Source organism: Colletotrichum tamarilloi, assembly GCF_030869305.1.
Source record: "Colletotrichum tamarilloi strain Tom-12 chromosome Unknown Scaffold_52.1, whole genome shotgun sequence".
Lineage (NCBI taxonomy): Eukaryota > Fungi > Ascomycota > Sordariomycetes > Glomerellales > Glomerellaceae > Colletotrichum > Colletotrichum tamarilloi.
In genome coordinates this window covers 120,803-135,905 of record NW_026849435.1, presented here as the reverse complement: position 1 = coordinate 135,905, position 15,103 = coordinate 120,803, and the positions used below count along the sequence as shown (strand labels likewise).

Genomic DNA, 15,103 nt, shown 5'->3' with positions numbered 1-15,103 from the left:
ATCGGCAGGCTGCTAGGTACAACGATGCTGGTGATTGTTCAAAGGCTCAGAGTTTCGTATTTTCGGCTGTGACTTTTCGCGTACTCGTGCTTTTCGGAAGTCCACACAACCTCGCGATGAAAAGCCAAATGTTGAGGGAACATCGCTGTACTCAAGTTTCAGCTCCACATGAAAGCTGACCCTAAGCGAGTGGCATTCTACTCAGACTATTGAAAGGTGTGGGTAGCTGATAGGAGCAGTCGTTATTTATTCCTTCGCTGGCAACATCGATCATTCGTCAATGCCTGGTGTAATGGATTTTGTCTCCATCCACTGCAAAGTACAAAACCTTCCTCTGCCCTCCTGCAGGTGAACCTGTGATCTTCTAGAAGGTGATAGGACGCTGATACATTGGTGGCCACCTTGGGCATCAAGAATCAATAGACATCAATAGGCGTGGGGGAGTGTTGCAACGCAGGTGGTCTGAAGCCACCTACCTACCCTGTGTGTGGATCCGCTGGTGGTGTGCTGCGTGACTGTGTGACATGGCCCAATGAATGCTTCGATTGTTGAGCTATTCACCGCAGTGCATGCGGAAGTCGGAGTCGCGGCCTAGCGAAAATCACAAAGGATGCTGCAGGCTTATTCATGTAGGATACCTAGATGAGAGGCCATGTTTCTTGAGAATTAGCGAGCTGACCATACGTAATGATAGCGATGGCCCCTCGGTGTAGTCGCCTGGGGGAATCTTTGGCTATATTGATTCAATAACGTGCTTCTCCGCTTACTGCTGCAGGTGTACCAGACAAAGATATGTCCATTATTGGCGTCCACTCACGATAACCAATTCGAAGGTAGCAGCACTAATAAACAGTGACCTCGCCTCTAATTTACGTCCAATTACCTTTAGTCCAATACAGAAGTGGTGTCCAAATTCCGGATCCGCCAAAATACCACGAATATTTTCGGACTGTACATGATTAGGTCCCATGCGATACCATCCAAAAAAAAAAAAAGAGAAAGAAAACGCATCTCCGTGTTGTTGATATCGCCGTCTGTGGAATCCAACGATCCTTTCTAGGCGCACTCCCAGCTGTCTGCCAAATCAATTTCGCCGGTAACGTAACGAGCCTTGAGAGGGTAAGGACAAATAGGTCTCTGTCTGGCTATTCCTCGAAGGACATTGTCTTCATGGTATTTTGTAGCCACCAACTTCTGAGGTGCAATACCCTCTTCAACCCATCGCATGATGGCATAAATTCCGTTATGGTCGGCATCGTCGCTGCCCGGCACGCCATGGGTAGCTCCGCCAATCGTCGAAATACCGGTGTACCAGGGCGCGGCGGTGCTACCAGTACAATGAAAAAGACCCGGAACCAGAAACATACGGTAAAATTCGTCAAGACTGATCTGCATAGCTTTGTAAACTTCCTCGTAAAAGTATATGCTTGCCCCGCTGCTGATTGTGTCATCTGCAAGGCCATGAAGATGGATCAGCTTGCCACCGCGGTTCTTGAAAGCAGATAGATCGTATTTATCGGCAGTCGAGTTGCCGGGGTCAATGGTATCAATCAGCTTCACGGTGTTGAAGTCGAAACTTCGCCAGTCCCAGTCTGTGTCGTTCACCACCATGTTGATGACGTATTGTAAGCCGATCGCAGATGGCTCCTCCGTGCCGCTCGCTACAAACGCAAGACTTGACCCCAGTGATGGCTTGGGAAATACAAAAGTTTGATCAACGTCGACATAATCGCTTGTCAACTGGCGGAGAGTATTGATCTGCTGCGGCGTCAAGCAGCTTGAGGCGTTGTTGTTTGTTGAGGTGCAGAGCATGGCTTCAGGGCGGAAGTCGCAGGCGTAAGGATCCATAACGATGGAGTCCGTGATCCCGTCCTGTGGATCACATTGCTTGATCATCTCAGTCAAGATGAGCTGCAGCAGAGAGACTGGAATGTGCTTCGGATCATCAGATGGCAAGTTGAGAATGCCTCTCTGCACGCCTGCTGCACCAAGGCGGGTTGTCCACCAAGCTGGCGCGTTCACAAGAACGCCGTCAAAGTCCTCGGGAAATTCCTGCACCTCCTTAAGACCTTGGCGGCCTCCAGTTGAGCAGGCAACGTAATAGGAATAATCCGGTACAGATCCATAGTACGCAGTTAGGACCGCCTTGGCCACAACAACTGAGCCGTGCATTGCACGATATCCCCAGTCGATCATGGCCTCTGGATTGTTCAGGGCCCAAGAGGTGTCACCGAACCCAGAGATGTGTCCTGTATCGGTTGACATGGATGCAAACCCGTACTGAGAGAACATTCCCATGTATGCCCAGTTGGTAAACCCGCCAAAGCCGCCGTTACCAGTGGCCATGAATCGTGAGTTCCAATTGGTGGGCATGTAAAGGGCGAAGTTGTAGGAGGAAGTAGCAGATGAGATGAGATTGACACCGACTGCGCATCCTTGTGGCAACGCAGTAGCATTTCCAACGGCTGCTTTGTCGCCAAAAGTACCATTCTCGGCGACAAAGTTGACATAGTTGATGGATACACCAGGAGGTAAAACCTCTGTGATCGATTCGAGGGAGCAACGGGAAATGTCAAGATTTCGAGCCTGACAATGGGCAAATGAGAATCCAGTAAGGAGTAGGAAATAGAGGTTGATCATGTTGTAACCGGAGAAGAAGAAGAGGTTTGCTGTGAAGGAGTGATATGTCTTCATTACAAACCTTTGATTAGAGTCGTATATATATACTTATGCTCTCAGAGCCAAGTAACTTGACTTGATGCCCGTGAGGCTGTGATTTGCAAATCGGAGCTCGCCGTTGCGGTGGTCAAAACACCCGATCGGTACCATCCTGGCACCGATGCCGACTTTAAGGAGTCTGGTTAATTTGACGTCGTTCTTGGCAGCTGCGTGGCTTCCCTCATTTCTCCCCTCTTCCTTGAGCACCTCAGAACTCATTCTCTCACGTGGTCCCTGTCTTGAGCCCTGGCTTTGGTCTCTACTTTTCCCCTCATTCTTATTATTCTTCATTGGCTCATTACTGATCCACTGTAAGTACTGAATTTGATCTTGCTTTACCTCAAGGTATATATAGTTACGTTGCAGTATCAAGTTTTTTTTGAGTTTCTTTTTAAAAAGATAAAAGGAAGGAAGAAAGAAAGGATAGAAAGCCTTAGATTGAGTTTCAGCTCAGAATTATGTGCAGTCAACGCACACGCCGATGTGCTTTTCCAGCAAAGCTACAACGCTGCAATCTTAAGCATGGTTATAAGCCTTGGTGGCCTCAGAAAGGCGCCAGGTATCCGCAACGCTGCGGTTCGTCCTAGAGCAGTCTATGTGAGTAAAACAGAGCCTACATCACACCACGTCAATTTCCTCTCGTTTCCCCTCACTCATACCGATAACGAACTGGCTGTCCGCAGAGTCTCATCTTTCATCCCGAGTATTGCCGTGACGGAGTGCGTCCGGATGATCTGACTCCCACTCCACAGCAATGCGCTGCTGTCCTGATGCATGTACTTTGCGAGCCTGAATTCGGGGACGGAAGTATGGTGGAGAGGAAGTTGGTTGGAAGCAAGGATGATAACTCCGTTAGCGTCAGGGAGGTAATTACCACTGCATCTGAGCTATTCCACAGCCGGACCGGTGGGACAGAACAACCACCTGGTTGGAGAGGAGGTTAAGATAGCCAAGAAACCCAAAGAGATTGGCATGAGGGCCTGATATATCTGTGGTATGGGTAGAGAATGATCCTGACTGTACCGAGTGCAACCAGTGCACGGTTTCCCAGGTTTTACAACCGATTGCGCTGCGAGGTGATCTATTCGGAAAACACATACTAGAGTGCCTTGGACGTCAACATTTACATCGAGGATATGGGTTCAAGAGGACTAGGCGGCGTGCATGATATGGACCCAACCTAGAGCGATAAAGTTGCCGTCACGGGCTGTAACTTCTCTGCTGCTGTCAGACCAGAGCCAGAATTAGATCTTCGCATTTCAAGACTCCCGTTCGTGAGCACCATTCATGATGAATCCCTAATCATGATCTATAGTACTCCACGGGAACCTCTTGCCCAGTCCCGGTTTTTACTTGTGGGTCGTGATAGGCTTAGATCACTCGAAAGACCCACAACAAGCAGAAATATCCCATGCCTCGAGATTATAGATGCTTTCCCTGCCACTTATCCGCATCCACAACAGCTCCAGTGGAATCTGGGCTCCTGGAAGGGTGGCCGAGTTGGTTATGGCGCCAGGTTAAGGTCAGCTTAACATCTGTTTCCTGGTGGGGCAACCCGCGCGAGTTCGAGTCTCGTCCCTTTCAACATTGTCTTTTGCTTCGCCCATTGATTGTGCATTATCTTACGTTGGATAATTATCCTCCTTTTTGTCTGCAGGCTGCTGGCTGATGAGGATAGTACTTGCTACAATCTCTGTTAGTAGTTGGCTTTCAGTGTGTAGGGTAGCTCATACAAGTGTTTGATACATCATGTTGGTGTTTTTGGTCAAGCATGCGCGAGATGTATCAAATGAGTACCATGTAGCCGGAATCGTAATATTGCTTTAATATCTAGCATCAACTACTCAGAGACTCGGACTACGTAGCATGTTACTGGTAATCAGACATCTCTTTCGAGGCACACTTTCTGGCCTAGTCAGTATTCATTGTGAATCAGGAGTCCTTGTTCACTTCTCGGTATATCTCACCGTGAAGAGCTTCAGTCTCCAACGAACCCCTGGGTCTGTGGGTTCGTGCAGCTGATCCGATTTCATCCCCCGCTGCAGCTTAAAATAGAGTTCACAGCGTGTATCAGCACGGCCTCGCTGGATTCGAAAGGCCGAACCATGGCAAAGTCAAAATACTGTGACACCGAGTAATGTAGCATGCAATTCAGGATAAAGGACAGAAATCCCACTTCATCCCAAGGTCTGATATCTCCCCATCGTGTTCTTCATCCAGCGGCACGCAGGAAAAAAAAACGCTGCACACCCATCCATTTCTGACTTCAGACAACCAGTTACTTTGGGCAGAGAACTAAGAGCAACCTGAAGCCACAAGATCCTCATTGACATCGAGGCACAACTGCCGAGCTTCCCCGCGTTACCAGGCTACGCTAAGACGGTCAAGACTAGGATAACCATCGCAGGGCTTCCAAATCTCCGGAACAACATGGGCATCCTCCTACAACCTCTCGTTGACTACCATCCATGGAACCAGCTTGGAACCTTGACGACACTGTTACTCGCTTCTCTCGGTGCTGTAGGACTTTTGGCTTGGCATTTCCGCGAAGATAAGCCGTACGTGGGCTTCAAATTGATCGGCAAAGAACGAGGAGAATGGTCATATGAGAAGGCGAGAGAAAGATGGAACAACAACGCCTTCGAGCTCTTGCGGGCAGGATTCAAAGAAGTATACTGAAATTGACTTCAATCTTTGAGAATTCACGATATTGACCTGAATTCGTAGACACACGGCCGGCCATTTCAAGTGATATCCCCGTTTGGTCCCTTGGTGATGCTGCCTCCGAGTCTATGCGACGAAGTTCGGAATGACAAACGCTTAACATTCACCGGATTCATCGACCGAGTAAGTCTGTAGAATAGGGAACTTTGAAATGACCAAAGGTCAGGGCCTATGAGCAAGATTCTTCTAACCTCGGCGGTCATAGCAATGGCTCACGCGGTATCCCGGCTTGGATATCCTGCAAGATGGGCTTAGGGGAGAAATCATACAAGAAGCCATGCGGAAGAACCTCAACCAAGAACTGAGTAAGTGAGCTCCTCGAAACAGCGAGAGACAGGCAAAGACATCAAAAGCGCCAATGCTGATCGGTATCTCAGTGTACTTGACGGAGCGACTCCGCGAAGAGGCGTCTCTCATCCTCAGAGAACAACTCCCGTCAAGCAAAGAATGGCAAGAAGTCAAATTCTTTCCCGTGGCCACTCAACTTGCTGCACGCTTATCTGCAAAGATCCTCCTCGGGGACCGTCTCTGTCGCGACAAAGAGTGGATAGCAGTTTCCATCAACTTCACCGGTGTCATTCTCCGCGCAGGCCGAGCTCTGCGCGCCTGGCCTGTCCTTCTCCGCCCACTGGTGCATCGCTTCGTGCCGACGCTGAACTACCTGCGAAGTCAAATCACGCAGGCACGAAAGATTATGGAGCCGGAGCTTGCGGCGCGAAGGCTCGCGAGGGATAAGAAAGAAAGACCTATGGATTCATTGTCATGGATTGACGATGTTCGGCGCGGACGAGAGTTTGATGTCGTCGCTGGGCAGCTATTTCTCACATTTGCGGCGATTCACACGACGTCTTCTGTGGTGACTGCCATATTGCATGATTTACTGGCGTATCCAGAGTATTTCACTCTGCTGAGAGAAGAGATTGTCAAGGTTTTTACCGAGGATAGGGGTTGGAGCAAGAACAGTCTGTTCAAGTTGAAGTTGATGGACAGCTGTATGAAAGAGAGCCAGCGATTGCACATATTGGGTCCTCGTAAGCACATTCGGGTCCTACCGCGAGGATCTTGGACCGACGACCTGCTTACACGCCCTCTAGATATCATGAACCGCAGAGTCGAAGAGGCCATGACCCTCTCTGACGGAACCCACCTCCCAAAGGGCACCTTGATCACCGTAGCCACACACAACACCCGCGATACAGCACTCTGGGGACCCGAGCCCGAAAAGTTCGACGGCCACAGGTTCCTGCGTATGCGTGAAGAGCCGGGGCAGGAGAACCGGTGGCAGTTTGTCTCGACGAGTCCAGAGTTCCTCGCCTTTGGCCATGGAACGCACGCGTGCCCGGGACGATTCTTTGCCAGCAACGAGATGAAGATTGTGTTGGCGCATCTAATCATGAACTATGATTGGAGGATTGTGGAAGGAAAGCCCCCGGCAAGCATGTTCGTCAGTCGCTTTGTGCCGGATCCCAGGACGGTTATTGGGTGCAGGGCGAGGACCCCAGAGATTGAGCTGTGAGAGAGAGACAACACACGAGAAGCAAGACATGAATGAGCAGAAACGATTCAAAATTTACTCAACCACAAGGTGGACAAAGGTGTCGAGAAAAGCAAAAAGAGATTGCGTCAATCGCTGACGGGAATTGAGCCCGACGTGGCTAGGCAGAGTCAGTGATGATGTTCCATGATTATCATGTGGCATTGAGCTATAACTTACGGGTCGAACCCACAACCTTGAGATTAAGAGTCTCACGCTCTACCGATTGAGCTAGCCGGGCGGATAGAATCCAATGGCTTGGTGTGTTGTTGTGAGCAAGCCGGAATCAGTCCATGGAGCCTTTGGTGGATTGGACCGGACGGGGTGGTGTATATAATTTTCACGGCCCATCTCTAGACGTGTTGTGTCTTTTGACAGGGTTACCGCGTTTTCGGAGGGTAGGGCTTGTTTGCTATGGACTCCGGTGCGGGTCCTGGAGATTGTTTGAGAGGGGCCGGACGAAGTCCCGGGATCAAGAGATCTGCCATGACACCAGCTTTTTACCTTTGCGCGAGTCGAGTAGTCGGTTTCCAGGCCGATGTGCTCTCAATTAGGGTTGGTGGACGGTCCGGTATGCAAAACGTGCCAGCTTAGCCTTCTTTTCCGTTTCAGACTGACAGACTGACAGACTGTCTGACTATCTGACGGAACACATTACAAATCCTGAATACAAGGAAAATACGTCCGAGTAGGATACATTCGAGTAGCTCGTTGTGCCAGGGCTCTTTGAGTTGCCTCATGGGTAGAAGTAAGTTGCTTTTACCTGGTAGGTGAGGTAGGGATGATGGAGTATCTCAACTCATGGGCTCTGGAAATTTGATGAACCACGACAGATGCGATGGCTCATTGTATCCGATCGAATCGATGAGGCATATCGCCGTGTTGTTCAGATTTGGCCGTCCTTACGTGAGAATGAAAGAGGGTGAAACTGCAGCAGCACACAACTGGCAACAAAAACACATCTGCTCAACATAGGAAAATTCATTTTGTAGAGTATATGCTGGTTATACACACTCGCAGACCGTTGTGGCCTGCCCGTTTTCATCCATTCCTTGAACCATCTTGCACCCCTTTTGCATACCGATACAGATTGAAAGCTGGAAAGCAATAACCACCGCTATTACCACATCGCCCATGAGCTCGTGTCTCCAGTCGAGACTCAGTGTCCACCTCCTCTGGCTCGCTTCGCACCAGCATTTCCGCCGGCCTCGGAATCTCCTCTAGGCCGCTTGTTACCAGGCTGGAAATCGTTGGCACCAGGGTTCAACGAGCCGGCATTTTGTCCTCCTCGGCCACCACCACGTCCGCCACGTCCTGCTAGACCACCTCTCTCTGCACCTCCGCTTGACACCCTATTTCCGGCAGCGTAAGCGCCACCACGACCACGACCAGCTGCACCGCCTCGTCCTGGAAGAGGGATGCCACTCCTTTGGCCTGGAGCAGCCTGAGCCGGTGGTTGCGGTAGCCCATGACCTTGCGGTGCGGTCTGACCCGCCGGTGCCCCTTGTGTACTGGAAGCGAAGGGGTTCTGTTGCTGTTGTGGTGTTTGCTGCTGCTGCTGTCCTTGTGTACTCTGTGAGAACGGGTTGGCCTGGGCCGGAGTGCCATTAGCAGCACCGGCCGCGAACGGGTTCGCTGCAGCATTGTTGGCTGCCGGCTTGGTATCCCCAGGAGTAGGTATTTGTCTCTTCTGAGGGATGCTACTGCCCGGCGCAGGGATTCCGCTAGTAGCAGCCCCGGTTGATGGTTGTGCTTGGTTGGTTGAGGCTGGTGGGGCTTGAGGACGGTTAGAAAGAGTAGAGTTTGCACGTTCATTTGGAGTAACTCACCAGGTGTCGGGGCAGCAGCTTGGGCTGGTGTGGCAGCTGAGGGCGCCGAGATCGAAGGACGGGGTGCGGCGGGTTGTGCGTTGCCAGCGAGCTTCGCCGGGCTTTGCTGCGGCGCGGCGGGAGCTGGTTTGGCAACTTTAGCTTCCTCCCAAACTTCCCCAACGGGTCTTTGAGGTGTCTTTGTTGCGGCCGTGGACACGACTTCGATCTTGGCGTTGGCACCTCTGAGCTGATTGTCCTTCATGTTGATCTGCAGCGCAGACTTCTTCTGTGCCAGCAGCTGACCTTCCTCGCGAGCGTTTGCGATTCTCTGCTCGAACTCGGCCCTCATACTCGTCTCTGTCTCGTTCTTGACCTTGGCAGTCTGTTCCTCGAGTTTCTTTCTAAGATTTCCCGACATAATGTTCCGCACGGTAGCATTGGTAGAAAGGAACTTCCGAATCTCGGCATCGGGGAGTTGAGATAGATCCGCAGCACCAGCAGGTGTACCGGTCATTGGCGTTGCCGGAGCTGCGTCCGGGTCTTGCTGCTTGATGGGCGTCGCAGGCACAGCCGGTTGTTCTCCCGCAGGCTTAGCAGGTGCGGCGCCTTGCTGCTCAGCCTTCCAAATGACCTTTTCTTGCTCTACCCTCGTGGCGAACTCGGCTTCCATCTTCTCGCGAGACTGGCGTAGCTTCTCATTGAGTGTGTTGCGCATCTTATCAGACCGCTCCTTGATGGTCTGGGTGATGTTCTCTTCGAGCTCCTTCGCCTTGCGGTCAGCCTCTGTAGCCTTGGCTTCGGCGGTAGCAATCTTCTCCTCCAAAGCCTTCCGCTCAGTGTCGGATAAGCCACTCGCGCCGTTTGTGGCAACAGGCTCCGCCGTCGACTGGGCGGCGGGCTGAAGCTGCGCCTGGGCAGCCTGCTGTGCAGCCTCGACAGCCTGGTCTCTCTCGGAGACGGCTGTCTGCAGTTGCGATCGCAGGGCCTCAAGCTCCTGCTCGGCGGTCGTCTTTTGGGCTGAGATGGCTTCCAATTGGGTTCGCATCTCGGCGAGTTGCTGCTCCAACTGGGCGACTACTTCCGAAGATACTGGTGGAGACCCGTCTGTCGTGGGTTGAGCGGCAGGAGGTGGCGCGCTAGATTGGTTGGCTTGAGCATCCTGCTGTAGCCTTTGTACCTGTTGCTGGAAGTTCTTGACTTGCTGCTCAAACTCCGCACGCTGCTGTGTTGTCGTCTGCAAATTCTGTCTTGTTGTCTCGAGCTCGGTGTTCATAGAGTTGAGTTGCTGCTGCAGTTGTTCACGCTCAGCAATCGCGGCGTCCTTCTCCGTGACCGCCTCGTTCCGTGCACCAATTGCCTCATTCTTCTCGCCAGTGATCTTACGTGACCGCTCTTTGAACTGATCGGTCATGCGTTGGCGAGCGTTCGCCCAATTGGTCCTCTCCGTCTCCAATGTCTGCTTGATCTCCTCGAACTCTGCTCGCAGAGGGCCTTCAGACTCTTTGAGAGCGTCGCGCTCGGCCTGCAGATCATTGATGGTCTGCTTGAGTTGCTCCATCTCGGCGGGATCAACGCGGCCGTACTTTGTCAGGATGCCCTCGGTTCGCTTCTGCCACCTGTCGCGGTCCTCCTGAACTTGCTTGATTTCTTCCTCGAGGAAGCCCTTTTGAGTCTGGAGTTCCTCGATCCTAGCCTCCAGAGGCTGTACCTTGCCTTCCAATTCCTCGATCCTGGTGTTCTTCTCGGAGATTTGCGTCCGGGCGTGGGCGAGCTCGTTGCGGAGGGTGGCACTGCTCTCACGGTAAAGGTTGAGTTCGTTGAGTTTATCCATCAGATCCTTGTGGGCAATAGAGGCTTGGCCGCTCTCAGCTTGTGAGCGTCTCTCCTGGTCGAGCTTCAACCGAGCCTCATCGAGCTGGGATTGGGAGTATTCGAGCTGTTGCTGCAGGCGTTTGGATTCCTGCACCTTGAGGTCGTACTGCACCTCCAAGATCTCCTTCTCCCGTCTTAGATAATTGTTGAGTTCCCGAAGACCGTCGGCTGCACCGTCGCTGCTAGTTTCCGCGCTATCGTTGGCGTCCCCGGCCGCCGCATTGCGACCCTCCTTGAGCGCAGAGAATTGCTTCGTGATGCTCTCCAGCTGCTCGTGCAGAAGCTTGTTCTGTGCGTTGACATCATCGCGGCGAGCCTTGATTTCTGACATTTCCTGCTCGATTCGCTGTTTCCTCTCTTCCCAGGAACTTTCACTTTGAGACAGGGCAACTTTGGCCGACTCCGCCTCGGCTCTCAGAGTCGCCGTCTGGCTCTTGAGCTCGTTGTACTCGGTGCGCAACTGTTGGACGAGCTTCGCAGCCTCGGCGTGCTTGACAAGTTCGTGTTCGTAGTCCTGTTGAGCCTTGGCGGTGATCTCTGACTGAGCACGAAGGTCCTGTTGGTGGAACTTGGCGGCTTCTGAGTGGCGGTCCGCTTCTTCCTTCAAACGCTTCACTTCCTCGTCTAGAATCGTCTTCTCATCCTCGTACTTGCGGGCAACTTCGGCTTGGGAGTCGCGGAGGTGGGACAGTTCCTTGTTGGAGCTAGCGAGTTCCGATGACAGATCTTCAACACGCTGCTCCAACTCCTTAATCTTGGCGTCCTTGGCCGCGAACGCAGCATCCATCTCCTCCCTGAATTGCTCTGTGGTGGTTGTGAATTCGGTAAGAGCTTCTTCATTTTGTTCGCTGAGTTGCTTGTATTGCTCTGTCTGTTCCCTGGCATTCTCGAGCTGAGACTTGGCGATGTCAAGCTCCCTCTTGAGGTCGGAAACCTCATTGATTAACTCGCGAACCTCGGCCTCGCTGTCTTGGTCAGTCTGGGTAGGAGGTGCCATCGTGCCGGGCCTTGGCGTTGGCCGGGGCGCCAGGCGACCAGCTCTGTCTTCCGCATTGCGAAGTTCGATGGTGAGCTCATCAACGCGAGCTTGCAGGTGGTCGCGGCTGGTCTTAACAGCGACGTGCTCCTCGCGAATCTGGCTCAGACTGGTAGAGAGCTCATCGATGCGCTTCTGGGCTTCGCGAGCATCGAACTCCTTCCTGAGCTGAAGCTTCTTGCCTTCTTCCATTTCATCAGACAGCTTGCGCTTCGTGCTGTTCAGCTCTTGTTCAAGATTGTCGATCTTGGACTGAGCTTTCCGCCTGTACTCAGACTCAGAAATGTCACGCTCGTTCTGCATGGATTGCTGGCTTGCCAAAAGATTGTTGAGTCTCGTCTTCTCCTGCACAAGACTCTCGTTGTCTTGATTGAGACGATCCTGGATGTCCTTCCATAACTTCTTCTCTGCCTTGAGGTTAGCCGCCTCGTTTCGAACGCTCTCGAGCAAGCCCTTGGCATCGATGAGTTCTTCGGCAACTTGCTGGGTTCGGATTTCGTGCTTAATGGAGTCCTCTGAGAGCGTCTGGTTGCGCTTCTGAATCTCCTTGTTCTCGCTCTGCAGCGCAACAAAATTGGAGTGGAGCATCTCGTATCTCTCGGAGGCAAGGGTAATCTGGCTGGTAATCTTTGCAACCTCGCCCTGAAGGGAATTCTTCTCGCTTGAAAGCCTGTCAATCTGCTCCCGCAAGGAGCGACGGACGGATTCCTCGTCGTTTCGGTAAGTGTCGAATTCGACTTGCAGATTACGCAGCGCAGCTTGTGGGGACAGGCCGTCACCTTCCTCAGTCTCGATACTAGTGAGGGGGAGGCGCTGGCCGTCGTCGGAGCCAAGGATAGAAGCGAGCTCGCCGGCAGAGGCCTTTTGCTGAAGGAGACGTCTGAACATGTCGCGCTCGGACTTGAAGCTCTCCATTGTTGATCTCAGGGACTTGGTCTCTTCAATCATGTTGGCGAGCTCTTGTTGCAGTCGCTCAACCGATTGGTGATCTTCCACAGCCTGGCTCTTGGCGGCAACAGCCTCTTCGCTCTCCATCTGCTCTGCCAGCTCGCGGGTTACCCTCAGAAGCTCTTGATTCTTGGCTTGCAGCTCCTGAATGTCCTTGAAGACGACGAACTTCTGGGTAATAAACTGGTGGGTATCCGACATGTCGTTGAGAGCGCCCTCGGCGATTTCTCCACGGGAAAGTTGCTCCAGGCGGACCGTCTCCTCGCGAGTCAGCTGCTCCAAGCCCTTTTCGCGGGCATGCATGTTGAAGACCAACATCTGGATCTGTGTACTGAGGTCACGAAGTTGTGTGCGGAGGATCTTGGACTCGGCCTGAGCGTTGGCCAAGGCACTCTCAGCCTTTCGCGCGCTCTTCTTTGCTGCGTCGCGCTCTTCGAAGCTTGACTGAGATAGTTCGGACATCCTAGTAATTTCGGACCTCAGGGTATCGGCCTCATTCTGGAGCTCCTCGATCTCGGGTGTCTTGGCTTCCAACAGAGCAATCATATTGTCGAGCTCCTCGGCGAGTTGTTGATTACGGCGCTTCTCTCCGGCCATCTGCCCCTTGACCTTGTACAATTCGTCGATAGCCTGTGTTGCGGTGATGGCGGACTTGTTTCGCGCAGAAGCAGGAGTAGCAAAAGGCGAGGCAGGCCTTCCGAGAAGGGATCCATTCATACGGGGTGTCTGAGGTGCAGATCCCGGTGGGGGTCCTTGTTCAACGCGGGCGTGAAGCTCGTCGACCTCGCCCTCAAGCTGAGTCACCCGTTCCTCCAGGGCACGGCAAGTCTCCCTCTCGCGTTCGAGCTCGTGCTGTATGCGACGGACTTCGTTTGCATGCTTCTCCTTCAAGGCTTCCTTCTCGCCCTCCAGGGTCTGCACACGGGCCTTGTGACTGTCGGCAAGTTGGTTGGTCATATCAACGACGCGCTGCTTGCTCTCGATCTCGTGCTTGTAGCTCTCCTCGCTGCGGGCGAATGCTTCCTGTTGTTGCTGGACCTTGGTGAGGGCCTCTTCCGCCTTGGCTTGAGCTGCGTCGAGGCGATCTCGAAGCTGTTGTTCACCTCGCTTCAGGGATTCGATACTAGATTTCGCGTCTTCGTTTTGTCGTTGTAATTCGGCGATCCGAGCGCCCTTCTCGCGGCGGTACTTGAGAGCTTCTTCGCTCTTGGTCTTGAGCTCGGTCTCGAACCATTCGCCATTGCGTCGAGCAAGATCGAGTTGTTGTTGTAGTGACTCCTCTCGGTACTTTGCGCTACTCACAGCGGCCTGAGCAGCCTGAACCGACTGCTGCAGAGCCGTGATCTCCTTTTGGAGCTGGACGTTCTTCTGGTGCTGCTTCGCCAACTCTTCAGACAGCTCTGAATCGCGGGCGTTTCGAGACTCAAGCAAAGCCATATTCGCGCGATTGGAAGATTGTAGGGACTCGACGCGGTCGCGGAGAGTAGTGATCTCGGAGTCGTGATCGGATCCGCGGGACTTGAGCGACTGGAGCTCGTTCTCGACCGTTTGTCGCTTCGTTTCTGTCATGGTCAAGTCAGTCAGCCAGAAATTGATACCCCAATCGAACAATCTCGTCATTGTACAAACCTTCTTCTTTGAGCTTCTGGCGAATCTCCTCGACATCCTTCAGGGCCTTGTCGGCTGTCGCCTTGAATGTCTGGCATCTCGATTCGGCGCTGTGGTGTGCGCTTTCGAGCTCGATGTCGACCTGAAGCTTCTGAGCATATAACTCATCGTACTCGCGTGCCTTCGCAATGACGGCTTCGAGGAGGCTCGCGACGAGCTCGGGGGTCGGGTCGGTTGTGGCTGTCGAGACCGTCGACTCGGACAGCCCTAGATGGCCGGCCACATAGCCTACATCCACCACCGCTGCCATATTGTTGTAAGCTCAGGGTCTAGTCATGGACATCGAAAGAGGATTGCGAGGTCGTTTGTGGTCGGAATGTAGGTAGGTTTGTTTGGCGATGGGCTCGCTGCGTCGCGCGTCAAACACCCCACCGGTCGGGAAGGCTGAGGTAGGTGTTGCCGTGATGGAAACAGAAGCAGGGAGGATAGCCCCACGGAAGAAGATGAGAAGTCTCTCGAGAGCCGCCAATTTTGGTAGAGGCGGTCAAGAGTTGATTCCAAGCAACAAGGAATTGGGTGGGATTTGGCGGCTAATTGGCAGATCGCAAGATTTTGGGAAGAGCGCGACCAGGCGAATGTTTTCTGGCCAACGCACAGTGCAGGTACAAGGCTGGGGGGAGCTGCCTGCAACCACGGGCGACAAAGGTACTCGTTAGGCCAATCAGAGGGCCTTGTAGAAGGAAGCTGTATCGACACCCGAGGATCATCCGGCTGAGTCATCAACAGCTCCGCTCAATCCTGGTGAGGCCCTCTCTCGGTGAGTTGATGAAGTCAAAGCTTCCTGACCGAGAA

At 52.9% G+C, this 15,103-nt stretch overlaps 4 protein-coding genes across 4 annotated transcripts; 2 read left to right on the top strand and 2 right to left on the bottom strand.

Moving 5' to 3' along the window:
• Positions 1-1,056: 1,056 nt before the first annotated feature.
• CTAM01_10782 (tannase and feruloyl esterase) lies at positions 1,057-2,694 on the bottom strand (the record flags this gene model as incomplete). The annotated part of the gene is made up of 1 exon (XM_060526795.1): positions 1,057-2,694. The coding sequence occupies one exon, from the start codon at positions 2,692-2,694 to the stop codon at positions 1,057-1,059; it is 1,638 nt and encodes a 545-aa protein (XP_060378583.1).
• Positions 2,695-3,240: 546 nt separating this feature from the next.
• CTAM01_10781 (uncharacterized protein) lies at positions 3,241-3,821 on the top strand (the record flags this gene model as incomplete). The annotated part of the gene is made up of 3 exons (XM_060526794.1): positions 3,241-3,294; positions 3,402-3,584; positions 3,723-3,821. The coding sequence occupies 3 exons, from the start codon at positions 3,241-3,243 to the stop codon at positions 3,819-3,821; spliced, it is 336 nt and encodes a 111-aa protein (XP_060378582.1).
• Positions 3,822-5,148: 1,327 nt separating this feature from the next.
• On the top strand, positions 5,149-6,958 carry CTAM01_10780 (P450 monooxygenase; the record flags this gene model as incomplete). Its single annotated transcript, XM_060526793.1, has 4 exons — positions 5,149-5,388; positions 5,446-5,565; positions 5,648-5,747; positions 5,820-6,958. The coding sequence occupies 4 exons, from the start codon at positions 5,149-5,151 to the stop codon at positions 6,956-6,958; spliced, it is 1,599 nt and encodes a 532-aa protein (XP_060378581.1).
• A 1,177-nt stretch (positions 6,959-8,135) lies between these two features.
• On the bottom strand, positions 8,136-14,561 carry CTAM01_10779 (TPR/MLP1/MLP2-like protein; the record flags this gene model as incomplete). Its single annotated transcript, XM_060526792.1, has 3 exons — positions 8,136-8,752; positions 8,806-14,205; positions 14,273-14,561. The coding sequence occupies 3 exons, from the start codon at positions 14,559-14,561 to the stop codon at positions 8,136-8,138; spliced, it is 6,306 nt and encodes a 2,101-aa protein (XP_060378580.1).
• Between the last annotated feature and the right edge of the window lie 542 nt (positions 14,562-15,103).